Source organism: Macaca fascicularis, chromosome 4, assembly GCF_037993035.2.
Source record: "Macaca fascicularis isolate 582-1 chromosome 4, T2T-MFA8v1.1".
Lineage (NCBI taxonomy): Eukaryota > Metazoa > Chordata > Mammalia > Primates > Cercopithecidae > Macaca > Macaca fascicularis.
In genome coordinates this window covers 127,110,629-127,136,662 of record NC_088378.1, presented here as the reverse complement: position 1 = coordinate 127,136,662, position 26,034 = coordinate 127,110,629, and the positions used below count along the sequence as shown (strand labels likewise).

The 26,034-nt window shown below is 44.4% G+C and overlaps 1 protein-coding gene across 2 annotated transcripts in view; it reads left to right on the top strand.

The window, feature by feature from the left end:
* The first annotated feature begins 1,691 nt into the window (after positions 1-1,691).
* CDC5L (cell division cycle 5 like) overlaps positions 1,692-26,034 on the top strand; it is a 67,819-nt gene continuing 43,476 nt past the window's right edge. For both annotated transcript variants that reach the window (XR_012433748.1, XM_005552844.5), the window contains exons 1-6: positions 1,692-1,858; positions 4,235-4,338; positions 6,378-6,539; positions 7,148-7,275; positions 10,026-10,125; positions 24,887-25,105. Coding sequence is in view for 1 of the 2 variants with exons in the window: in XM_005552844.5 (XP_005552901.1) it covers positions 1,814-1,858; positions 4,235-4,338; positions 6,378-6,539; positions 7,148-7,275; positions 10,026-10,125; positions 24,887-25,105 (758 nt within the window). In the remaining variant the exon portion in view is untranslated. The remainder of the gene's footprint in view (positions 1,859-4,234; positions 4,339-6,377; positions 6,540-7,147; positions 7,276-10,025; positions 10,126-24,886; positions 25,106-26,034) is intronic.

The window sequence follows — 26,034 nt, the reverse complement described above, 5'->3', positions numbered from 1 at the left end:
CTGGATCCAGGTACTCTGACATGGTCAGGACTTACATTTCTCTCTTTACCTGCTTTTTTCCCTTAATCCAAAACATGGTGGTAGACAACTTCTGGGTGTCACATGGTGGATGCTCAGCAGTCAGCAGAGACTGACCTCCTCTATGCTCCAGTGTTAAACTCTCAAAGACCTAGTATTTGATAGCACAACAGGATGACTATAGCAAAAAATAATTTAATTGTACATTTAAATTAACTGAAATATTATAACTGGATTGTTTGTAAAACAAAGGATAAATGCTTGAGATGGATACCCCATTTACCCTGATGTGATTATTATGTATTGTATGCCAGTATTAAAATATCTCATGTACCCCATAAATACATGTACTATGTAACCACAAAAATTAAATATAAAAAATTAAAAAAACTGCCCCGTTACAGGAGAGGTCCAAATGAAAACACTTTGAGTTTAACTGGCCACAGGTCCGATGGTTTCCTATCCACCACACAGGTAAATAGCTCAAGGGCGGGCTGCCCGCCAGCATAAACCTTTGAGTGGCAAATACTACCAGGGTGGCCACGGAAAATGCCCTCTTGCCGACCATAATTGTACAGAATGTGTGTAAATAAAAGCTAAAAGGAAAAAGAAAGAAAATTCTTTAGCTCTTTCAGAAGAGGCAAACGGAGAAATGAGAAATATAAAGAGTTAGGCACTATAAAAATACTAAATACTATAAATAGGGCATTTCCCAACCCATTAAATATTTTGATATTTTCCAGGGATGGAGTCAGAGATGTTCTGGAATGGTGAAGAAGGAGACTGCATGAATAATTGGGGTGGGATAGCAGAGAGTTTGCCAATCCCTACCTCACTGGGTTTTAGTTATGTTTCAGTTAATCTGCCTCATTTATGAGGCAGGTATTGTTAGTTCCACTTTTCAGATGAGGATACTGAGATTCAGTAAGGTTATTACCCAAACGTACGAGAAAGTCAAGATTTCACAAGATTTCAACCCAACTCGAGTTTTCTAATACCAGTGCATATCAACGGTATTATTAATCCAGACTGAGCGATGAATTAAAAACTCTGACGTGACGCTTCTGCGGGTTTCTGGAACAAGCATGGATCACCTGGGGACGGGGTGAAGTTGGCGTTGCCCTCCTTGCAATAATAGATGCTATTGTGTTGGAGCAGTTATTATGGATCAGATACTGTGCTGGGTCTATGATCTCATTTAGTCCTTACGACAATCCTGTGAGGTTGGCATTACTATGTTCTCTATTTTACAGGTTAGGAAACTGAGCCTTAAATAAACTACTGGCTTTTCCTGAGTATTCTGTGAATAAATTCCTATTACTGAAATACTTAAAAGAGCTAGATTAATAAATTAACAAAGCCCTCTTCGTAGCAACTGTGCTGAAATTCCACACGCGTGGCGTTCCCAGCCTCTGCCACTCGGTGACGTTACGATCAATCCCACCACTTTGTTCTCAGCCAAGCTTCACCGCCGCTATCTCGCGAGAGCCGTAGTTTCTTCCATTCGGTTTTGGACATGCGCGGGGCGTAAGGCGCTTTGGCCAGAGTGGTTTGATGGTTTTTTGTCAGTCTTCCTACAGCTGAGCTTCCACAAGACACTTTTTCCCTTTCAGCCACCCCAGATCTCGCGAGACTTGCTTTTTGCTTTTCCCCCTCCCACCTTGCGCCTGCGCAGGTCTTCAAAGCAGAAGGTCGCGCTTGGAGGAAGTGGCGGCTTTGAGTCCCGTGGCCCAAGCGCCGTTACTACTTCTCTGAACCTCCTGTCGGCTGCTTGCCGAGACACCCTGCCGCCAAGATGCCTCGAATTATGATCAAGGGGGGCGTGTGGAGGAACACCGAGGTAAGTCTCCTTTTCCCGCCGTCCGCTGCCCTCCGCTCCCCTCTAGCAGCTTTTGCGCACGCGCGCGGAGCTTGGGTAGGCGAGGAGGAGACCCTGTGGCATCTGCGTGGAGGGCAGCCTGGGGGCGGACCCGCGGGGCCCTTTCCGTGTGTCGGGGCCCTTTCCGTGTGTCCGGACCCGTGTTGTGCGAGCGCCAGTGGGACAGGGACCGTGATGTAACCACCTGGCTTCTCAGCTCCAAGCTCACTTGTTAGGCCCTTAGTGAACTTTTGTTGACTTGAATACGCCCCCTCCCACCCCCGCGCCCCTGGAGGAACTCAGAGTTCCAACTCAGCGAGAGTTGGTCTCCTGGGGCACCATCCACTCTTAGTCCGTAGTCCGGGCATCACGGCTCTGTCCGATACTCAGAAATAAAGAAGTTGCCGTGGCCACAACTTTCTTCATTGACTTCCTTGCAGAGGGGAAGCAGTTTGAGTACCAGGTTCAGAGAGCCCGTTACCGCGTCTCTCTGGTTACCTGTTATCAGGGCATAACCTGTGTGCCATCCCGACAGATCCCAAGGTCTGGCTCTTTCTGTCACTGCCTTTGCCTGGATGGAAGCCAGAAAGGAAAAACTGCTTAGGATAGTCTCTGCTTCCAGAAACGTAGTGGATAGTGCCATTGGTGAGCCAAAGGGCAGTAGAGTGGGAGTGAAATAGAAATTAGATTTTAGTGCATTTTGTGTTCAAAGTGTACCGAATTTATCAGTTTCTGGAGCACATCATATCTTTTCATGCTCCGTGTCCTTTTTTCGTTAAATTTTATGCCTTCTTTTTTTTACGTCTTTTGCCTTCCTAGCACTTGACATCTTTATGATCATCCTTCAAACCTAGGTCAGAAACACTTATTGGAATCTTTGTAAGAGTTAGTTGCACCCCCAGTATTCTCATGGTACCTTTTTCTTCCGTTTGTTAAAGCTCGCTTTGTCTTTTTGTAAGCATCACATCCTCTGTGTGGTACTGGTTAAGTTTCTTAACTTCTGAGAGCCTCAGTTTTCTAATTTCTCTAAATTGGGATAATAATACTTACCTCACTTGAGGATTACACGAGTTAATACGTTTGGAATATTTAGAACAGAGTAGGGCACATAGTAGCCTCTGAGTAAGTGCTGGTTCCTCTTTCACCTCACCAGATGGCATTGCGAGAGGACCAGGTCTTGGTATCCCTAGAACCTAGGACAGTAACCAGCATGAAGTAGGTTGCTTGACAGGTGTTTGCAGAATGAATCAAGTAGAGTAGGTATCTGCTGTATCTGTTTAGTTGAAAATGTATTTAAGTGTAGTAGTACTGCAACCGAGTTACAAATACAGACAGTGAAAACTGCCTCAGCTTGCTCCGAGGGAAGCAGTCTGTTTCAATTTGAGAAGAGATGATTTCTGAGGGAGAGACAGATATAAAATCAAGTAACAGTAGGATTCCTATGCAGTGGTCAAAGCTCTGCAGTCTTTTTAAAACATTATCTTTGATCATGGGAGATGCAGAGGATGGAGTGGGGTATCTCAAGAAGCATGTACCTCAAATGCAATGTGGGAAAAAAAGCCTAGAAGTAAAATCGCCCAAGTGCATGCATCTGTGACTCCATTAACCTTCTTGTCTGTGACTTGGCTTGCCAGGCTGCCTTGAGATTGGCGCATTCCACGTTGTGATGGGTGCCCTGGTGATATGGTATCCAGAGACGGGGGGTCTCTGGAAGGAAAGCTGACTGGTGGGGTTGGGGTAGAAATATTTAATTCTTAGGTTAGACCTGAGATTTGGGTCATAAGTAGGGTTAAGGGACTGGCGGGGAAATGCCATGTGTAAACTTGAAACAGGAGGCTTGGATTGGAGAATACATTCACCAGAGTCCCAACTTGCTTCTTGAGGCCTGGATATGTCCTGTTTGATAAGACCTTTCCTGAAGACCTGTTTCAAGGCAGATGTTGCGGAAGTGTTTTTTGAGTGACTATAAATGAATGAGTTATATCTTTTTGTTGTTGTTGTGTTTTTTAGTTGTCCTTTTTGAAGAGAAGGACAGCCACACGTTGAAGAATACTTTTTCTTAATCTTTGTCGTAAAGTAGGGTTTCTCAGATTGGGCTATTCCCATTCCCAATTTATTGAAGAGTGTGGTGTAAGGGTGGGTAGATGTCTTTCTAAGGGATTTCTTCTTAATTTCTTAATCCTTGGTTGCTGTTTATTATTATAGTTAATAAGGTTTTCATCCTTAGTCTTTTAACCTAGGGGGTGTGAATGTGCATGTTATGTGTCTGTCTAACAGCCCTATCAGAGTTAATTTAAATTTTGTGTTTTCTCACTTTGAGTTTTGTGACTGAATGTACTCTTTGGCAAATTTTTTTAGGATGAAATTCTGAAAGCAGCGGTAATGAAATATGGGAAAAACCAGTGGTCTAGGATTGCCTCATTGCTGCATAGAAAATCAGCAAAGCAGTGCAAAGCCAGATGGTATGTACCAGTTTAATAAGTGGAAAACAGAAAAGGAGCTTAATCGTGATGATGGAAAATGTCAGCTCTGTGAACCTTATCAAAGGAAGCAGACATCATGATATAACAAGGCATGGAGTGGGAGATGGAATTTGGATTTTTGACTTAGCTGTCACTTTCTTCCTGTGTAATCTTAGGCAAGCCATTTTTCTATCCCTCTCCCCTGCCCTTGTCTTCTCCCAATTAGGGATAATAATACTTGATGCTAACTGATAGAGATGTGAGGTGTCATCTAAATGGGTTAATGTATTTGAGAGTGCTTTGTGAAGCATACAAAGTCTACTTTCAGGGACAGATGAGCCCCAGCTTGTAAATTAATTGTGTTCTAGAAGTGCATAAGTTAGCTGTTTTAGGACTTACTTTCTCAAAGAAATAAGTGATAACGGCTGATTTTCCAAATGAGCCTACAGTAGTTGAGTTTCCTCATAATGCAGTTGAAATATTATATATTTTATAGTTAATATGTTATATATTAAGCATATTTAATATGTTATATATGTTAAAACATAAGCCAGCCCTGAGCCTGTGGTGTCACCTCTTTTTTATTTTTATTTTTTGAGACGGAGTCTCACTCTGTTGCCCAGGCTGGAGTGCAGTGCCGTGATTTCGGCTCACTGCAAGCTTCGCTTCCTGGGTTCACGCCGTTCTCCTGCCTCAGCCTCCCCAGTAGCTGGGACTACAGGCTCCTGCCACCATTCCCTGCTACTTTTTTGTATTTTTCGTAGAGACGGAGTTTCACCGTGTTAGCCAGGATGGTCTCAGTCTCCTGACCTCGTGATTCACCCGCCTCGGCCTCCCGAAGTGCTGGGATTACAGGTGTGAGCCTCTGCGCCCGGCTAGTGTCACCTCTTAAATGATAGGATAGTGGACACGTGAAGCTATTTAGTGTGTTCTTAGCATGAGTTATTTAGCACCATCCCCCAACTCATGTGGCGTTAGGAAAATACTTTGGATTGTACAAGAATGACCTAATTTCCTCGGCACCTGTGTAGGGGAAAGGATCAGAATGTAGAGATTGGCCAGGTGTGGTGACTCACATCTGTAAGCCTAGCACTTTGGGAGGCCAAGGCTGGGATCACCTGAGGCCAGGAGTTTGAGACCAGCCTGGCCAACATGGTGAAAACCCCGTCTCTACTAAAAATACAAAAATTAGCCCGGTGTGGTGGCTACTTGGGAGGCTGAAGTGGGAGGATCGGTTGAACCCAGGAGGTGGAGGTTGCAGTGAGCTGAGATGGTGCCACTGCACTCTAGCCTTGGTGACAGAACGAGGCTTTTTTCCATCTCAGAAAAAAAAAGAATGTAGAAATTGGCTGTTAAAGAGGAAGATGATTTTTAGGCTGAAGAAATGGTCCCGATTTCTGTTTGTCTTAGTGGTACCAGTTCCTGCTCTCATATTTGGTAGGACGTAAGTCCTGTTTGCCTGCCTGTCATCCAGCTAAGTAGACTGGATGGAAAAGGTGTGCTGGGTGGGGAATTAGGAAAGACGGAGGGGATGTCGTAGTAGTTTTACTTAAATTTTAAAACATATCAAATGAAAGGATACGGTGAATTTAGTGAGTGTAAGTCAAATGCTTAAAGAAATAAGCCTTGGTGTGAGAACCAAAGCATGAGAAAATAGTATGAAAACTGGAAACACTGTACAAAACGTGAGGTTGTATTGTCTTCCAAATATTTCAAAATTTCTAGAAAAGTGTAAAAATAAATAAAAACAAATGATAGTTGAGAAAGAAAGCATATGATCATGATACAGTGAAGTAACCTTTTTAAACCATTACTAATCTTGCATAATTAAAATAAAATAGAATGTGATGAGATGGTGAATATTGGCTGGGTTAAGTGTGACCACACAGCAAATATTCTGTTGTCAAAAAGAACAGTTTTAGTAATTGAAGGATGAGAGCATTTGTTTTTCAGACACTAGAAGTCAGTGCATCCATTGTGCAAATTCGATGTTTATGCCAGGTAACTGACTAATATATAAAATGATCTATTTTTAATAGGTATGAATGGCTGGATCCAAGCATTAAGAAGACAGAATGGTCCAGAGAAGAAGAGGAAAAACTCTTGCACTTGGCCAAGTTGATGCCAACTCAGTGGAGGACCATTGCTCCAATCATTGGAAGAACAGCGGCCCAGTGCTTAGAACACTATGAATTTCTTCTGTAAGTGAGTCTTCAGAAAGAGCATAGAATATATGTATATGTTCTGAAAGAGGCTGAATAAACTTTGAGTATTTTTTCTCTTAAACTTTTAATTATGGATGTGAGTAAAGCCAAAGCTAAAGCCATTGGATAATATTTTCCAAATCTCAGATGGTTGATCAAAATTATGCCTTCTATTATATACTTCCTAAAATAATAATTTAAAAGATTTATACAAGTCATGCATGTTCATCATAAAAAATCCGGGGAAAAAATAGTAAAAGAGCAAATAAAAGTCACCCATAATCACACTGCTAAGAATTAACTACTGGAACGTTTTGGTTCTTTACTAATAGTTTTTTTTTTTTTTTTTAATTTGTATGGCTGTACTGCATTTGTGACTAGGATCTGTTTGGGTCCTATTTCAGAGTGGTTGAAACCAGTCACTGAAAGTAACAAATTTTAATATCATTTATTTCAGATGAAGTGATAGTAAAAAGGCTTTATGTTGTTAAAGCCCATCCATTGTTTTCTTAGGGGGGGAAAAAGAGTGTCAGAACTTGGAAATCTGGTAATTTTAACACTAAATGGTATTATAGTGTGAGTAACTCCTATGGGCTTTTTTCTAGGGATAAAGCTGCCCAAAGAGACAATGAAGAGGAAACAACAGATGATCCACGAAAACTTAAACCTGGAGAAATAGATCCAAATCCAGAAACAAAACCAGCGCGGCCTGATCCAATTGATATGGATGAGGGTAAGTGTATGCTTTGAGGAATTTATTTCTTTGGTAACTGTAAACTCCTCTGGCCTTTTTGTAACTCTTTTAGTTCCTTTCTTAACTCCTCTACTTTAGAATTCTTTTTTTTTTTTTTTTCTGAGACAAGGTCTTGCTCTGTTACCCAGGCTGGAATAAAGTGGCACAGTTATGGTTCACTGCAGTTTTGACCTCCTGGGCTTAAGCAGTCCTCCCACCGCAGCCTCCTGAGGAGTTGAGACTACAGATTTATGCCGCTATACCTGGCTCATTTTTAAATTTTTCTGTAGAGATGGGGTCTCCCTGTGTTACCCAGGCTGGTCTCAAACTCCTGGGCTTAAGCTGTCCTCCCTTTTCTGCCTCCCAAAGTGTTGAGATTATAGGTGTGAGCCACTATACCTGGCCCCCAATTTTGTCAGCGGTGTTCTTATTCTAGGTATCTTTCCAAATATGTCCAGTGTTTCTGTTATAGAGTAGTTGCTTTTTCTGAACAGTGCCCCTTCATCTTCTGTTTCTTAAGTTCAGTTAATTAAGCAGTGTTACTGGGTGTGGTGGTGTGTGCCTGTAGTGCTAGCTGCTGAGGAAGTTGAGATGGGTCGATCTCTTTAGCCCAGGAGTTGAAGGCCAGTCTGGGCATCATAACCTCTTGAGCCTAGATAGAAATTGGAGGCCAGCCTGGGCAACATAATGAGACCCTGTCTTTAAAATTGATAGTGTGATTCTATTGTGTAGATTTTTCAGAGGCTAGAGGTGAGCCCTTGAGGATTCTATTTCTCATTCCTATTCTATAGAGACAGACAACAAGTCTCAGTCCTCCTATTAATTACTTATTTGACTATAGGCAAGTTATTTATTCTGTGTGAGAAGGCAACACTGTGAGACAGTGATGGAGACTTAACAGTGATTCTGTGAGGCATTGAATCGGGGATTCCACAATAGAAAGTATATGGAATCAACTTAAGTGTCCATTAATGGGTGAATGGGTAAAGAAAATGTGGCTGGGCATGGTGGCTCACGCCTGTAATCCCAGCACTTTGGGAGGCTGAGGTGGGCAGATCACTTGAGCCCAGGAGTTCAAGACCAGCCTGACCAACATGGTGAAACCCTGCCTCTATAAAAAATACAAAAATTAGCCAGGTATGGTAGCGCATGCCTGTAGATACAGCTACTGGGGAGGCTGAGGTGGGAGAATCACTTGAGCCCAGGAGGCTGAGTTTGCTGTGAAGCGAGATCAAGCTACTGCACTCCAGCCTGGGCAACAGAGCAGGACCCTGTCTCAAAAAAAAAAAAAAAAAAAAAAAAAAGGTGGTACACACACACACACACGAATACTATTTGGTCATAAAAAGCAATGAAATCATGTCATTTGCAGTAACATGGATGGACTAGAAGTCATTATGTTAAGTGAAATAAGCCAGGCATAGAGAGACAAATACTGCATGTTTTCACTCATATGTGGCAGCTAAAAGCGTTGATCTCATGGAGGTAGAGAATAGAGTGATAGATGCCAGAGGCTGGGTATGGTGTGTGGGTGGGAGAGCAGGATGAAGAGAGGTTGGTTAATGGGTACAAACATAGATGGAAAGAAACAAGTTATAATGTTTGATAGCAGAATAATTGGGTGACTGTAGTTAGTAATGGTGTATTACATATTTCATAGTAGCTGGAAGAGAGGTCTGAAATAAATACTCAAGGTGATGGATACCCCAGATACCCTGACTTGATCATTATACATTCTATGCATGTAACAAACTCTCACATGTACCCTATAAATGTGTAAAGTATGATGTATCAGTTAACAGAATCAGGAATTGGATTTTCAACCCGTGTGTGCCACCTCTTAGCTGTTTGACCTTACACAAGTCATAAAATCTCTCTGAGCTTTAATTCCCTTTCTTGCTAGATGGGGAATCTTAATACCTGCTTTACCTTAGCAGGGTTGTTGTGAAGCCCTCAGTGAATATTTGTTGAGTTTCTGAAATGTAAACTTTGAATGTAGTGGTTCCCAAAGGCAGACTGTGGCTAGGCTGGCTGCATCATTATCACAGGGGGAGCATTTAAAAATAGAAGTATCAGGGCTTCTCCTGTATGTACTGAGACAGTACATCTGGGGTGGTGTGGGAGGCAAGGGAAGAGCAGTTATCTTGGAATCTGAGTATTTTACAAGTTCCCATGTGATTTAATTGGACAGCCTTGCATAGGAATTGTTCTAAGGCATCAATAGTGGCATGTGTTATTCTGTTCTATAGAGCCATGAAAAATGTATTGGAGGAGAGAAATTGTTCTGAGGGGAAAAAAAAGTATCTAATGATAGCAATTCTCTCATAATTAAATAGTTTTTACCCTGTTTCACAATTTGTGCTGTGCCAGTTAGTTGATGATAATGAAGGATATAATAATTGTAGCTGCTGTTTAATGAATACTTGCTGGATGCTTTACATATTTCATTTTACTTAGCTCTTCTGAAAATCCTTGTGAAATAGGAATTGTTATTCCAATTTTATAGGGAAACATGCTTAGGGAGGGTAAGTAAGTGACTAAGGTCACATAGCTAGCAAGTGGTGGGCCTGATTTTTAACCTAGGTTCTTTGACTTCAAAACTCAAGCTGTTTCCATTATGCTACATCATAAAATCAGTATTTTTTTTTTTCTCATTTTGAGCAATAGAGTGTCTGTCTCTTACATACTTTGCTTCTGAAGTATGTAAGATCTAAGAAAATACTTAGTTTTTCTTCTTTTAATTTTGGCAGATGAACTTGAGATGCTTTCTGAAGCCAGAGCCCGCTTGGCTAATACTCAGGGAAAGAAGGCCAAGAGGAAAGCAAGAGAAAAGCAATTGGAAGAAGCAAGGTATGTGTGTATATAGGAATAAAAAGCAAAGTGTTTTTCTCATGTAATGATCAACACGGAATACTTCTGTGACCAGATATGTGTTTTTTTTTTTTTTTTTTTCCCGCCCCACCAGCAAGCAGGCAGTCAATTCTGCAGTGGATAGCTGGGTGTCCTCTATTTCAGTTAATTCTAATACTGTTTTCCTGGAGATAGCTCCATATCTTACAGGTTGAGGACTTAGTCCCACAAGACTGAACCCCAGTTTTGATGCTGACCCTAAGCCCCAGGTTATTTATTTATTTTTTTGAGACGGAGTCTTGCTCCGTCGCCCAGGCTGGAGTGCAGTGGCGCGTTCTGGGCTCACTGCAAGCTCCGCCTCCCGGGTTCACGCCATTCTCCTGCCTCAGCCTCCCAAGTAGCTGGGACTACAGGTGCCCGCCACCTCGCCCGGCTAGTTTTTTGTATTATTTTTAGTAGAGCCGGGGTTTCACTGTGTTAGCCAGGAAGGTCTCGATCTCCTGACCTCGTGATCCGCCCATCTCGGCCTCCCAAAGTGCTGGGATTACAGGCTTGAGCCACCGCGCCCGGCCGCCCCAGGTTATTTTGCTTGTGTTTGTGACCAATGAGCCAGGTTCCACTGCCCCCACCTCGGGTTCCATTCATTTGCTAGAGGGCTCACAGAACTCAGGGAAACACCCACATTTACTGGTTTATTACAAAGGATATTTTAAGGATACAAATTAACATTCACATGAAGAGACACACAGGGTGAAGCCCGGAAGGGTCCTGAGTGCCGGTGCTTATGTCCCATTGAAGCTGGGGTATGCCACCCTCTCAGCAAGTGGGTGTGTTCTTGTTCACCTTTTTGGAAGCCCCTATGTATTTGGCTGCCCACAAGTTCTCCAGACCCTGTCCTTTTGGGTTTTTATGGAGGCTTCATTAAATAGGCAAGGTTCATTACGTCATTGGCCATTGCTTATCAACTCAATCTTCAGCCCTTCTCCCCTCTCCTGAGGTTGGAGGCGGGGAGCTGAAAGTCCCAACCCCTCTAGTCCTGCCGTGGTCTTTCTGGTGACTGCCAGCTATCAGTCAACTCATTAACATGCAGAAAGACACTTATCACTTGGAAGAGTCCCAGGATTTTAGGAGCTGTATTGTTGGAAACACGGATGAAGACCAAATACGTTATTTCACAATGTCACAGTGTGCTTGTCTGCATTCACAGTTCAATAATTATTCTAGGCATCCTTAGGACCAATAAAACTGCATGATTTATTAACCCTGTTGGGTGAATGATAATTGGAATTGTCCAGTTCCCATTTCACTAGTATTCTTTACCTTCTTTATTTCTCTGAAAATATCTTGTGTTTTTTTCTCCTAACCATTTCAGAATAGTTATAGAAAACCATATTTCAAAAAAAATTTAAGCTATAGCAGAAGTAATGCCCAGTTTATCCAGTATGTTGAGTGTGTTCTGTTGGCATATGAGATATTCATTTGTTGTAGCTATTTTGGAGTCAGATGACTGTAGGACACACAAGATTATGTGTCTTTTGTATGACTGCCAATTAGTTACTTTCCTTGATTGGTATTGGAAAGGCACTGGCTGTGAAACAGGAAACTTGGCTGAACAAAGAGGGAATTAATGAGCCTAGAACCAAATTTTAGGTCCTCATAGAAATCTGTATTTAAAAAGTAAATGAATATATATTACACATTGTCTTTCACCCAGGATTTTCTTCTCTTTCCCCTTTTTTCCTTTTGGCTAAGTCCATGATATCAGTTCTAATAGCCCAGAAACCAGGATGATGTCACTAAAGAGCAAATCTGGACTGCGTAACAGCTTATTAGCTTCTGGGATTCAGGCCCTAGAATAACCTCCCTATTCTATAGAGTGCCCCTTGTGGCCCCCAGGTTGGCCTGCTGGTTCTTCTTGACCTGATGACTAGCATTGTGTTGTAATTAATGGCTTTGAAGTGCCAGATCCTGGGATGGAGGATTTTTTAATGCCTCAGGATGCATGTTGACAGAGCTGGCCCATTGCTAGCCTAGAATAGTTAGCTTATTTGGGGGTATTAGCTGCCTGGGACAGTAAACAGAAACCAAGAGGAGGTACTAACTTTTCTACCATTCTTGGCCACCTCTCTATTCTGTGTACTCTTTAGAGTTAGGTACTGTGAGTAAGGTTGAAAAAAAATCACTTTTCCATTTTTATCCATGGTTGTAGGGGACCAAATTTTTAGAGCCGTTTAACCATGTGGTTTGGGCCAGGGACACAGCAAATGCATATGTGAAAAATCTCCAAGTGTGACTAGCATTGATTGCTTTAAATAAAATTTGCAGATTTTAATTTACCCTATAATTTCTTGTAGGCATTCTTGTAGAATCTACACATCTTTATAAGTTATATTGTAACAGGCTGGATTGGCCTCTATGCAAAGTGCAGTGCAGGGCTGTTTGCTTTAAAATGTTAAATTACAAATCTACCTTACAACTTAAAGCAGTTTTTTATTGATTATAAAAGTAACACATTTTTCCTTCCAGTATTGTTAATGTTCTCATTTTGGGACATAGGTGATATAATGTTATATGGCTTGGTTATATTCATTTAGCGTTATGATGTAAAGGTTTTCTAATGTGGTTTGAAGTCTTTATTTCCATTATTTATAAATGAAATTACTTTAAAATTTGAAATATATTTTTCTAAACCTTTCTCTCTCTCAACATAGATGTGCATTTATGTGTATATATGTACACAAACATTTATACAAAGTTGGATCATACTGTAGTTTTAATGAGAAGTCAGCTGTAAATCTTACTGAGATTTCCTTGTAAGTGTTGAATCATTTTTGTCATACTGCTTTTAATTTTAATTTTAATTTTTTTTAAGAGAGGGTCTTTGTTGCCTAGGCTGTAGTGCAGAGTTCACTGCAGCCCTGAACACCTGGGCTCAAGCAGTCCTTTGCCTTAGCTCCCTGAGTAGCTGCATCTACAGATGCACACCACCATTCCCACCTAAATAAAAAAAAAATTTTTTTGTCGAGACGGAGTCTCGCTGTGTTGCCCAGACTGGTCTTGAACTCCTGACCTCAAGCTATCCTCTTTTCTTGGCCTCCCAAAGTGCTGGGATTGCAGGTGCGAGCCACTGTGACTGGTTTGTCTTACTGCTTTTAAATCTTCTCGTCTTTGACGTTCAACATTTTTAATATGATGTGTCTGTTTGTAGATTTCTTTTTGTTTATCTTACTTGGAGTTCATTGAGCTTACTGGATATGTAGATTAATGTTTTTCAATAAATTTTTCAAAATTTCAGCCGTTATGTATCTGCAAATATTTAATTCTGCTACTTTCACTTCTCTCCTTTGGTACCCCTGTTATGCTTATGTTGGTGCATTTAATAGTGCCACATATTTCTCTGAGGCTCTATTCATATTTCTTCATTCTTTTTCTCTGTTTAGATTGCATAATTGTTACTGCTCTCTCTTAAAGTTTGTTAATTCTTCTGCCAGTTCACATCTACTGTTGAGACTCTTCAGTGAAGTTTACATTTCAGCTTTGTACTTTGTTTTGTTTTGTTTTTTTGAGACAGAATCTCGCTCTGTTGCCAGGTTGGAGTGCAGTGGCGCGATCTAGGCTCACTGCAAGCTCCGCCTCCAGGGTTCATGCCATTTTCCTGCCTCAGCCTCCTGAGTAGTTGGGACTACAGGCATCTGCCACCACACCCAGCTAATTTTTTGTATTTTTAGTAGAGACGGGGTTTCACCATGTTGGCCAGGATGGTCTCGGTCTCTTGACCTCGTGATCTGCCCACCTTGGCCTCCCAAAGTGCTGAGATTACACGCGTGAGCCAGCGTGCTCAGCCTGTACTTTTTTTTTTTTTCTTTTAGACAGCTTTGCTCTGTCACCCTGGCTGTAGTGCAGTGGCACGATCTCTGCTCACTGCAACCTCCACCTGCCGGGTTCAAGCGGTTCTCCTGCCTCAGCCTCCCGTGTAGCTGGGACTACAGGCGTGTGCCACCATACTTGGCTGATTTTGTATTTTTAGTAGAGAGAATTTCACCAGGTTGGCCAGGCTGGTCTCAAACTCCTGACCTCAGGTAATCCGCCTGCCTCGACTGTCCAAAGTGCTGGGATTACAGTGTGAGCCACCACGCCTGGCCACTTTTTTTTTTTTTTAATTACGTAAATTTTTTTTCATTTTTGTTATTTCATTCCCTTTCTAAGTTAGCTGATCAGCTTTGTGCTTTTCAATTTGAGAATTTCCATTTGTTTCTTTTTAAGCATTTTTATCTCTCTTTTTTTTTTTTTTTTTTTTTGAGACAGAGTCTCGCTCTGTCACCCAGGCTGGAGTGCAGTGGCGCGATCTCGGCTCACTGCAAGCTCCGCCTCCCGGGTTCATGCCATTCTCCCGCCTCAGCCTCCGAGTAGCTGGGACTACAGGCGCCCGCCACCGCGCCCGGCTAGTTTTTTGTATTTTTAGTAGAGACAGGGTTTCACCATGTTAGCCAGGATGGTCTCGATCTCCTGACCTCGTGATCCACCCGCCTCGGCCTCCCAAAGTGCTGGGATTACAGGCTTGAGCCACCGCGCCCGGCGCATTTTTATCTCTTTACTGATATTCTCTATTTGATGCAACATTGTTATCATACCTTCCTTTACTTCTTGGTTTTCTTTTGTTCTTGGAACATAATGGCTACTTTCAAGTCTGTTAATCTGACATCTGGTTGCACTGTCAGGCAGTTTCTGTTGCTTGCAGTTTTTCTAGCATTTGGGGCATTCTTTCCTGTTTCTTTGCATGTCTTAAATTTCTTGTTGGAAACGAGACATTTAAGATGATATATTGTAGCAATTTTGGGTAATTCCCCAGCCTTCATTTATTATTTGCTTGTTTACTTGTTTGGTGACTGGTTTATTTTATTTTATTTTATGTTTTTGAGATGGAGTCTCGCTCTGTCACCCAGGCTGGAGTGCAGTGGCATGATCTCGACTCACTGCAACCTCTGCCTCCTGGGTTCAGGTAGGTCTCTTGCTTCAGCCTCCAGAGTAGCTGGGATTACAGGCACTCTCTACCGTGCCTGGTTAATTTTTATGTTTTTAATAGAGACAGGGTTTCCCCATGTTGGCAAGGCTGGTCTTGAATTCCTGACCTCAGATGATCCACTTGCCTTGGCCTCCCAAAGTCCTGGGATTACAGGCATGAGCCAGCGTGTCTGGCCAATTTTAGTCTATCTAATTCTTCCCTCCCCTCCTGTGAGAAATGTGAAGCATCTGATGTTGCTCCCCAGGGAGGCAGTCTTGTGTATGCTCACAGACACCCTGAGATGGCATGGTTTGGGCAGGTCTCTCTTTGACGTTCCTTTCCCTGTTAAGTTTCGCTGATTGCCAGCTGTTTGCTGTGTTTTCAACAATGTCTTGGGGCATGAGTTGCACTACAAATTGATCCAGTCAAATTTGGGCTCCTTTCAAGGGATGCTTCCTGATGTCAATGTTTGAGATTTATTCTCACCCCGGGAGGGCTCCTCCCAGCTCTTATTCCCTGTTTCTCTCTGGCAAACTACTAGGCCTACAGATTCACTGATATCTCCATGGAGTCTGTCAAGTGTTTTCCCAGCTTGCCTTTTACCAGAACTTCCACTGTTTTTGAGAGTGCCCTTAGGCTTGAACTTCTCTACACTCTGTTGCAAATGAAGTCCTTTTGTTTGAGGAGAAATGTGGAGCTCAGTTCTATATCCTGCTTCTTCCCCAGGGCTCTGACAGGGCATGTCTCCAAGTGACAGCCCTACTTTATTAGCTGAGTGTTTGGTGGGAAGTGGGGGATGGACAGCAGCCCAAGGTTTCCTTGGCTTGCCCTCCCTGTCCACCCCCAGTGTGGAACCCTCACAGGCTATCAGGGCTCCAGTATTCTCAGCAGCATTGTATCCAAAGCTAGGACTTCTGTTTGGGTGGAGGAAGGAAGGCCGCTTCTCAGCCACTCTTGATGGAACTTTGCCACCAGAAATACTGATGTCCTGCTCCTCCTGGAATGAAAGCCCTTCTGCTGGGAGCTGGAGGGTAGAAGGAGCCCTGGGTTCTTGGCTGCACTTGTGTGGAGTGGGGTCTCTGTTTCTCTGAGCTGGGGGGAAGGAGGGAGTGGGTCTTGATTTAAATATTAGATTCTCGTGTTTCTTACTGAGTTTAAGTAGATTGTCTTGATTTAATGTTTATATAGTTGCTGTATCTGCTTCAGATCCTCTTCAGAGACTTCAATTGGTTGTTTTTAAAATATATATAATTTTCACTATTCTTCCTGGGTAGTGAGTTTATGGAGTTCCTCATGCTGTCATGCTGGAAGTTACTCATAGATACTGTTTTGTAACTTGTTTTCCATCTTTAATATTGTGAATAGCTTTTCTTATGAAATCATTATGTTATGCCCAGACCGTTTGTTCCCCAAAGAAGACCACCAGAGTCCAGAGTCAAAGCCAAGCGGCAAGGATCTTTACTACAAGTTCGAACCTGGTCCCTCCTTTACACAGTATACAAGAGGGCCCCGATCAATGCGAGCATTTGCTTTTTATAGCCCGAAAGTTGCAGGGGAACAAAGAAATTCTTTTGGCTCCTGCGCTTTCAGTAACCTTGAACGGCTGTCTCCTTATCGGAGACTTTCCAGGTGGTGTTTGTACTGGGCTCAGGGAGTTTTGAAGCCTGGGGGCTGAGGAATGTGCCCAGCTCCTTTCATTCCCCCCTTCTTTTTAGGTATCTTTAGAGCCAATCTTGGGTCTTATAAGTCTGATTTTGTTTCAGCATTTACAGGTTGGTATTGGGCTCTGAGGACCATGAGTTGTACGGTGTCAAATTTTTCCCTAACAAATTGTAAAATTCTGTTAACAACACAAGGTCCTACGGTAAGCAGAAATAGTAGACTTAGCAGGGGTCCAAGGAAGGGGGCTAACAGAGAAAACATAGAGGAATTCCACCATTGGTCTGCAGCTGAAGCAAACTGCTGTGTTTTTACTTCAGTGCTTAACTTGCGTAACTGTTGGACCCGGTCCTCTACAAGTCCTGATTCATTTATGTAGAAACAACAGTCTTCTTTTAGAAATATACATGTACCACCTTTTTCTGCAGTGAGTAGGTCTAGGGCTCTCCGGTTCTGCAAGGTTACCTGAGCTAGGGATGTGAGCTGCCGCTGAAGGGAGGCAAGGGACTCAGCCGACTCCTCCATAGCAACGGCAAATTGTTGGTACAACTTGTTACTTTCTATGAGGGTGTGACCTAGGGCTCCCCCCGCCAGTCCGGCCGCAATGAAGGATGCGGTGAGGGAGATTCCTGCAATGAGGGGGAGAAATATGGCTCGTGCAGGTCTTGGTCTAGGGTCTGGGTGAATAACAGCACTAGTCCAGTTACCGGTATACCCTAGGAACTCGCCAGCAGTTAGTAGAGTCAACCGGGGAACTAATGTGACAGGGAGACACAGTAGGTTATTAACAGAAGGACTAGGTAGGTTCTTAGATAAGGTTCCATTACACCAGAAGAATATGCCTGATGGAGCCCTTAAGGTGATATTAGGGGGCGTTGCAGTGATGCTGCAGAGGCTGGAATTGGTTCCTGAGAAACAGTAGGGAAACTTCTCCTGACTGGGGTTTAGGTATAGGGGCACGTTCAGGATAGGAGCATACGAGAGGTTTCGGAGGTTGTTAGCTTGGGCAAAGGTAGAGGATCCCCATGGCAGAGGGACAGCGGTTAGCGGTGGACGCCCTAGAGTGGCGCACAGAAAGCAGCCAGACAGGCTATGAAGTCCTGTAAGGTTAGCAAGTTCTAGTCCTTCTTGTAATAACTTTAACCAGGAGAAAGGACGTAAGTCTTGTGTTAGTCTGTTTTCCTGTCGTTGGATATTCCCGTGGACCAGGGGCAGTACTTGCACTAGGCCTCGCCACAGATAGAGGTGACTGCTAGGCCATGTGGAGGAGGGGGAGTAGTATACAGCCCCATGTTGAGGCGTGGTCCAGCGGGAGTTCCAGGGGTCTCTAACTATTCATGTATATGAAAAGTCTCTATCCCGTGTGTGATGGAAGGGCCACTTAGGGTCTAACTGTTTTCTCTCTCCCCAGTAACGGGGTCTATAGATGTTACAATAGTTATAAGGACAGCCGGCATTTTGGTGCCACCAATAGTGTTTACAATTGTATTTAGTCTGATCAAACTCAAAGCATATTATTGGTGTCATAGGTTTGGCTATTTGAAAACCAGTAAAATTTAGTAGAATTGGGCTGTTGCACCCTGAGGAAGGGCAATCAGCACTGGCCAATAATTTTCCGGGCTTATGAGGTTGTCCAGGGTGGGTTCGGTTTTCATAAAGCCAGAATCTCCAGACAAAGGGATTATGAGCTGGTTTTGTGATTTCTTTAGCGGCCACTAGGGCGACTAACGTTAGGGTTAGACTACCTAACTGCATGTTTGCAGTGAGCTATGCTGCCGGCGCAGGGTGAGTTTTAAGGGGTTGTTCCTAGCTCTGTCCACAGTCCACGTGTCCGGTGCTTCAGCCACCGCCGTGATTGGTCCCAGAAGATCGGAGGTTGGGTCCACTGGTTTGACATGGGAGTAGTGGATCTACGATGCGATGCCTTCTACCTTCAGGGCGGTGGGTGTGGTTAGGAGTACCTGGAGTGGTCCTTTCCACCTGGGTTCTAGGGTCTCTTGTCGGTGTCGCTTGACCAGGACCCAGTCTCCCGGCTGGTACGGATGGGGTGTCGGCGGAGGACCGGTCTCGTATAGTTCCTTCAGCTTGGGCCAGATTTCTTGATGAATTTTCTGCAAGGCTTGTAGGGAAAATAAGAGTTCAGAGACATTTTCTGTTTCAGACTTGAGCAGATCATCTTTTAGGCCGGGAACTAAGGGTGGGGGTCTGCCATACATAATTTCATAAGGAGTAAGGCCCAGTCTGTAAGGGGTATTACGGGCCCGGAACAGAGCGTAGGGGAGAAGGACCACCCAATTAGCGCCATTCTCCATAGTTAATTTAGTTAAGGTCTCTTTTAAGGTCCGATTCATTCTCTCTACCTGTCCTGAACTCTGGGGCCTGTAAGCGCAATGTAGTTTCTAATTTGCCCCAAGGATGGAAGCCAAATCCTGACTTACCTTAGTGACGAAGGCCGGCCCATTATCTGACCCTATCTGGATGGGGAAGCCATACCTGGGGAGGATATCTTCCAGGATTTTCTTTGCTACAACCTGAGCAGTTTCTTTCTTGGTGGGGAATGCTTCAGTCCACTCTGAAAAAATATCTACAAAGACAAGTAAGTACCGATACCCGTATTTTCCTGGCTTTATCTCAGTAAAATCTACTTCCCAGTAGATACCGGGCCTGGTTCCCCTGAGCCTTGTTCCCGTTGCAGCCTGGGATTGGGGATAGGCGTTGTTAAGCTGACAGACTTTGCAACTTGTCACGATGTTGCTGGCCATCTCGGCTGTATGTCTGAATTTGAGCTTAGAGCGTCTGATCAGGTCTATCATCTGCCGAGCACCCAGGTGGGTGGTTCGGTGGATGTGTTCTAACACTTGTTGTCCTAATTTTTCTGGTAGGATGGTTTGGTCATTAGTATCAGTCCACCACCCATTCTGGATCTGTTTCAGGGGAAGCTTGTCAATCCACTGGAGATCTTGTTCTGAATAATCAGGGAAATATGGCAAGTCCCGGGGGCCCGGGTCAGGGAGCTGGAGTGCAAGGAGTTGGCTGGGAGCCTTCGCCACCTTTCTTGCAGTTTGGTCTGCCAGAAAGTTGCCTTGAGCAGTTGGAGTAGTTAGTTTCTGATGCCCTGGGCAATGCACAGTGGCTAACTTTTCTGGCCTCCATAGGGCTGTTAGCAGGGCTAGGATTTCTTGCTTGTTTTTTATCTCTTTTTCTTCAGCCATCAGTAACCCCCGCTCCCTGTAAATGGCCCCATGTATATGCGCTGTTGCAAAAGCATATCGGCTGTCTGTATATACCGTCAGCTTTTTCCTCGCCCCTAAGGTAAGAGCTTGGGTGAGCGCTATCAATTCGGCCTTCTGGGCCGATGTCCCCGGGGGCAGGGGTTCCGCCCAGATTACCTCAGTCTCTGAAGTCACTGCCGCTCCAGTGTACCTCTGGCCCTGATGTATGAAGCTGCTCCCATCAGTGAACCAGACGAGGTCGGCGTCAGGAAGTGGGCGGTCCTGCAGGTCTTCTCGAACTCCGTGCACCTGAGCTAGTATCTCAGTGCAGTCGTGGAGTGGGGCGTCCAGGTCTGGGTTGGGCAGCAGCGAGGCAGGGTTTAAGGTCGTTGGGGGCAGGAAAGTTATCCCAGGTCTTCATGGAGGGCTCCATTGAACAGGGTAGGAGAGTTTTTTAATCTTTGTGGCAGTCTGGTCCATGTTAGTTGGCCACTTATGCCTCTATCAGGGTCATTCCACTTGAAGGCAAAGAGCTTTTGGCTCTGAGGGGCTAAAGGCAAACTGAAGAAAGCATCTTTTAAATCTAAAACGGTGTACCATTGATGTTTAGGGTTTAGGGTACTCAGGAGGGTATATAGGTTAGGCACAGTTGGATGTATATCCACAACCCTCTTATTGATTTCTCTTAAGTCTTGTACAGGTCTGTATTCTCCACTATTAGGTTTTCGTACCGGCAACAATGGAGTATTCCAGGGTGAGTGACATGAGCGGAGGACCCCTTGGTCAAGGAGCCGGCGGATATGCGGGGCAATTCCTTTCTTGGCCTCTAGGGGCATCGGGTATTGGTGTACCCGCACGGGGTCTGCCCCAAGTTTAAGTTCAACAAATAAAGCAGGACGGTGTTTTGCTAGTCTTAAGCCCCCCGTTTCCGCCCAAGCTTCTGGATATTGCTGGAGCCAGGTTGCTATGTCCTGGTCAGGGGCCGTTTGCTCCTGGTGGAGCCGGTATTCATCTTCTAGGGTTACAGTCAGGACGGACACGGGTTGATTGTGGGAGTTTGTCACGACGGGCCCCTCAGGGAGGAAATGGATCTGTGCTCCCATTTTAGTTAGCAGGTCTCTCCCTAATAGGGGACAGGGGCTCTCAGGGATAACCAAGAAAGAATGGGTTACATTCTTGGCTCCGAGGTTTACTGTTCTTTGTGTTGTCCATGGGTATTTCTTAACTCCTGTGGCCCCTTGTACCCACGAGGACCTGGAGGATAATTTTCCATTAGTTTTAACTAAGACTGAGTGCTGTGCCCCCGTATCGACCAAGAACTGGACCGGGGACCCCTCCACTTGCAAAGTTACCCTAGGTTCGGGGAGGGGATCCGAACCCCGTCTTCTCTAGTCTTCATCTTGAGTGACTAGTACGGGTGTAGACCTAGGGGGTCCCTGTCCTCGTTGTTTCTTTTTGGGGGCAGTCTCTTACCCAGTGGCCAGCCTCCTTGCAGTAGGCACATTGGTCTTTTCTCAGATTATCATGCCTGGGGGGCCGCCTGGGTTGGGTGTACTCTGGCTGTAGATGCTCTTTCTGTACCACTGCTGCCAGGACCTTGGTCATTTTTTCAGTGGCCTTAAATTGCCTTTCCTCTAGAGTATCTCTGTTATTGTAAACCCGCTGGGCTATCTGAAGGAGGTCTTGGATCCACTTTCCTTCTAAGTCTTCTAATTTTTGGAGTTTTCTTTTAATATCTGGGGCTGCCTGATTTACGAAAGACATTACAACAGCTGCCTGACTTCCTGGAGCCTCTGGATCTATGGGGGTGTACTGTCTAAAAGCTTCCATTAATTTTTCTAAGTAGGTGGTTGGGCTCTCTGTCTTTTCTTGCAGAATAGAATATACTTTAGCCAAATTAGTGGGCTTGCGAGCAGCTGCCCGGAGACCTGCCATTAGAGTCTGGCGATAAAGGCGTAGCCGTCCCCTACCTTCTGCCGTGTTGTAGTCCCACGCCGGCCTGGTCAGAGGAAAGGTCGCGTTTATGAGGTCGGGGTTGGCAGTCGGTTGACCGTCGTCCCCCGGGACCAGCTTTCTAGCTTCTACCTGTATTCTCTCTCGCTCCTCCGTGGTAAACAAGATTCGGAGGAGCTGCTGACAATCATCCCAAGTGGGCTGGTGGGTGAACATGACACTATCCAGTAAAGCCAGTAAATCTTTGGGGTTGTCTGAAAACCGAGCACTCTGAGTTTTCCAGTTATACAGATCACTGGTGGAGAATGGCCAGTACTGGAGCCTGGGGATTCCTGTGTCATCTGGGGGTCCTATTTCCCGGAGGGGTAAAGCCACCGTGGAGTCAGGCGGCTGGGGGGGGCTAGTCCGCGAAGTGCGCCCTCGCGTCCGCCCCGCCGGCCCCTCAAAGTTACTTTCCCTTTCAGCAGGCCCGTGAGTGCCGGCCGCCTCCCCTCCGCCTGCTCTCTCCCGCTATCTCATTCGCACACGCTCTCTTTCTCTCTGTCATCCCGTGTCCTTTCTCCTTCACACTCAGTCTCTTTTTCTTTCTGTCTCTCTCTCTGACTCTCCACATCTGCCGTTTCCTACCCTTTCTCTTTCCGATTTCCCTTCTCACTTTCTCTGTCTCTTCCTGTAAAGGAATGTGGGTTAGAATCCCTATAGAGGAAATGTGATCTGACTTATTAATGATAGCTAGTCGCAGGCGTGCCTCGGCAGCCTGGAGACCGGGTCCGGGAGCGTGGCGCCGGAAGCCGGGAGCCCGGGGACCGGGGCCGGGAGCGTGGCGCCGGAAGCCGGGGACCGGGGCCGGGGCCGGGAGCGCGGTGCTGGAAGCCGGGAGCCCGGGGACCGGGGCCGGGAGCGCCGTGCCGGAAGCCGGGAGCCCGGGGACCGGGGCCGGGAGCGTGGCGCCGGAAGCCAGGGACCGGGGCCGGGAGCACGGCGCCAGAAGCCGGGAGCCCGGGGACCGGGGCAATTCAGACCGCAAGCGCGCACCCGGGGACCGGGGCAATTCAGACCGCAAGCGCGCACCCGGGGACCGGGGCAATTCAGACCGCAAGCGCGCACCCGGGGACCGGGGCAATTCAGACTGCAAGCGCGCACCCGGGAACCGGGGTCAGAGTCAGCTGTTGCCCGGATCGCGAACGTGCTCCGGCAACTCAGATCGCAATTTAAATCAGAAGAGAGCCAGGGGACGTCTCCCACCGGTCTCCACTGGCTGTCCTATAGCGCGCCCACCAGGACTGTGCCAGCCTCAGTTTCAGACCTCGCGAGTCACAGATTCAGATTCAGAACAGACACACAGACACAGACAGACAAACGGAGATGAGCCAGCTCACCTATCAGTAGATCGATCTTAACAGGTCCGTTGACCGGGGTCTGGTGGGCTTGGGGAATCCCGGACGAGCCCCCAGATGTTATGCCCAGACCGTTTGTTCCCCAAAGAAGACCACCAGAGTCCAGAGTCAAAGCCAAGTGGCAAGGATCTTTACTTCAAGTTCGAACCTGGTCCCTCCTTTACACAGTATACAAGAGGGCCCCGATCAATGCGAGCGTTTGCTTTTTATAGCCCGAAAGTTGCAGGGGAACAAAGAAATTCTTTTGGCTCCTGCGCTTTCAGTAACCTTGAATGGCTGTCTCCTTATCGGAGACTTTCCAGGTGGTGTTTGTACTGGGCTCAGGGAGTTTTGAGCCTGGGGGCTGAGGAATGTGCCCAGCTCCTTTCAATTACAGTTATAGCAACATAGGAAGATTAAAAAAAGTAAAAATTAAATGGAATTCCACTCTCCAATGACTATCGTTATTAATATTTTGGTGGACGTGCTTTGATAGATACGCATACAGTGCTTACGTGTTGCTCTGTAACATGTAAACTTTCTAACATTTTTTACACAGTGGTATGTCCTGGGCCTCTTTCCATGTCAGAGTAGATTTATAGCCTTTTAAAAGTTTATGTAAATGTCTGTATAATATCTTATAAATTCATTTAATTTCTTACTGATAGATGTTTAGATTGTATCCAGCTATTCACTATTATAAACAGTGCTTAGTGAACAGCCTTGTAGTTAAGTCCTTGCTCATGGTCTAAATTATTTCCCTAGGCTAAAGGCTAAGGAGTGAAATTGCTGCTCAAAAAATATGAAAATCTTTAGGCTGTGAATGTGTATTTCTAACTTCTCTTTGGGAAAAGATGCACCAATATACTTTTTCATTACCAGTGAAGCAGACTGTCCATTTTTTGCAGCCTTGCCATTAAAACAAAAAACTGAATGGTATTAATTAGATATGCAGAAATGGTACTTGTTAATTTAATTTGTGATTCTTTAATTGTTTAGTAAAACTTTTGTCATTTTAGCTGCCTGCATTGTTTACTTTGTGAACTGTTTCCTTTTGCTCTTTTTACACCCTTTGAGTGCATTTAAAAAAGAAAAAAACTTTGCTTAGACTCTTTATATTTAATCATCATACTAGTTGCAAATATTTTTTCCTAGTATTTGCCTTTTAATTTCATTTATAAATTTTCATAGTGCTACAATTAGAAGTTTTGTATCTCAAAGCTATTCAGTGTGCAGATGAGTGGACTAAAAGGAAAAAAAAAGCTGTTGATTTTTTTCTTTTGCCATTTATTTAATTTATATTTGCTAAGTACATTTCCATCCAGAAATAAGATATATATTTACTTGTAGTTCCTTTTGGTTTTTCTTTTTGCCTTATTGTGTGCATGTGTGTGTGCACCTTTAAATTAAAACTAGGATTTGTTTTGGTGAATGATGTGAGGTAAGGATTTAAATAAATATTTCTTCCCTAAATAAATAGTTTTTTTTTTAACTGTATGGGATAATTTGTCCCTGCCACATGGCGGATGATTTTCAAAGTGATTTTGCATTCTTTTCAGACGTCTTGCTGCCCTCCAAAAAAGAAGAGAACTTCGAGCAGCTGGCATAGAAATTCAGAAGAAAAGAAAAAGGAAGAGAGGAGTTGATTATAATGCTGAAATCCCATTTGAAAAAAAGCCTGCCCTTGGTTTTTATGATACTTCCGAGGAAAACTACCAAGCTCTTGACGCAGATTTCAGGAAATTAAGACAACAGGATCTTGATGGGGAGCTAAGATCGTAAGTTGCCTTTCTGATTTTGGAAATGGAAAGGAATAGTAGGAGGAGTCTTACGAAGGGCGAAGTATTATCCTTGTCAGAGCCAGATTTTTATTATTTATTTAAAATTCTTTTAAAATTAATTTTTTTTTTGAGACAGGGTCTTGCTGTGTTGTCCAGGCTGGAGTACAGTGGTACAAACATGACTTACTGAAGACTTGACCTCCTGGGCTCAAGCAATCCTCCCACCTCAGCCTCCTGAGTAGCTAGGCCTTCAGTTGCACACCACCACACCTAGATAATTTTTTTTTTTATTTTGTAGGGTGGGATCTCCTTTTATTGTCCAGACTGGTCTCAAACTCCTGGGCTCAAGCGATCCTCCTTAAAGTGTTGGGATTATAGGCATCAGTTACTGTGCCTGGTCTAGATTTTTATTAGTACAATGTGGCCTACATATGGTTTTATTTATTTAATGGATTCATCTTTCTGAGAAAATCAGGGACTCTGGCTATCATGTTTTTAGCACAGAATGCTGTTTATGGCTCTTAAGTTGAAGTGCGTGACTCTTAATTGACTGTTTACTCTTTGAATCACTTCTTAACTTTTAGGTACTTTTATGAATAGGTTAGTTTCACTGGTGGCTGGAATCTGTCAAAATTGAGTCTGGTTTTTTTAGTCTTTAAAAAAATTTGGTTTTTTTTAAGACAAGGCCTCACTCTATCACCCAGGCTAGAGTACAGTGACATGATCACAGCTCACTGTATCTTCCACCTCCCAGGCTCAAGTGATCCTTCCACCTCAACCTCCCAAGTAGCTGGGACTACAGATGTGTGCCACCATGACTGGCTAATTTTTTATTTTTTGTAGAGAGGTGGGTCTTGCCATATTATCCATGCTGGCCTTAAACTCCTAGGCTCAAACTGTCCTCCCTTTGCCTCTCTCACAAAGTA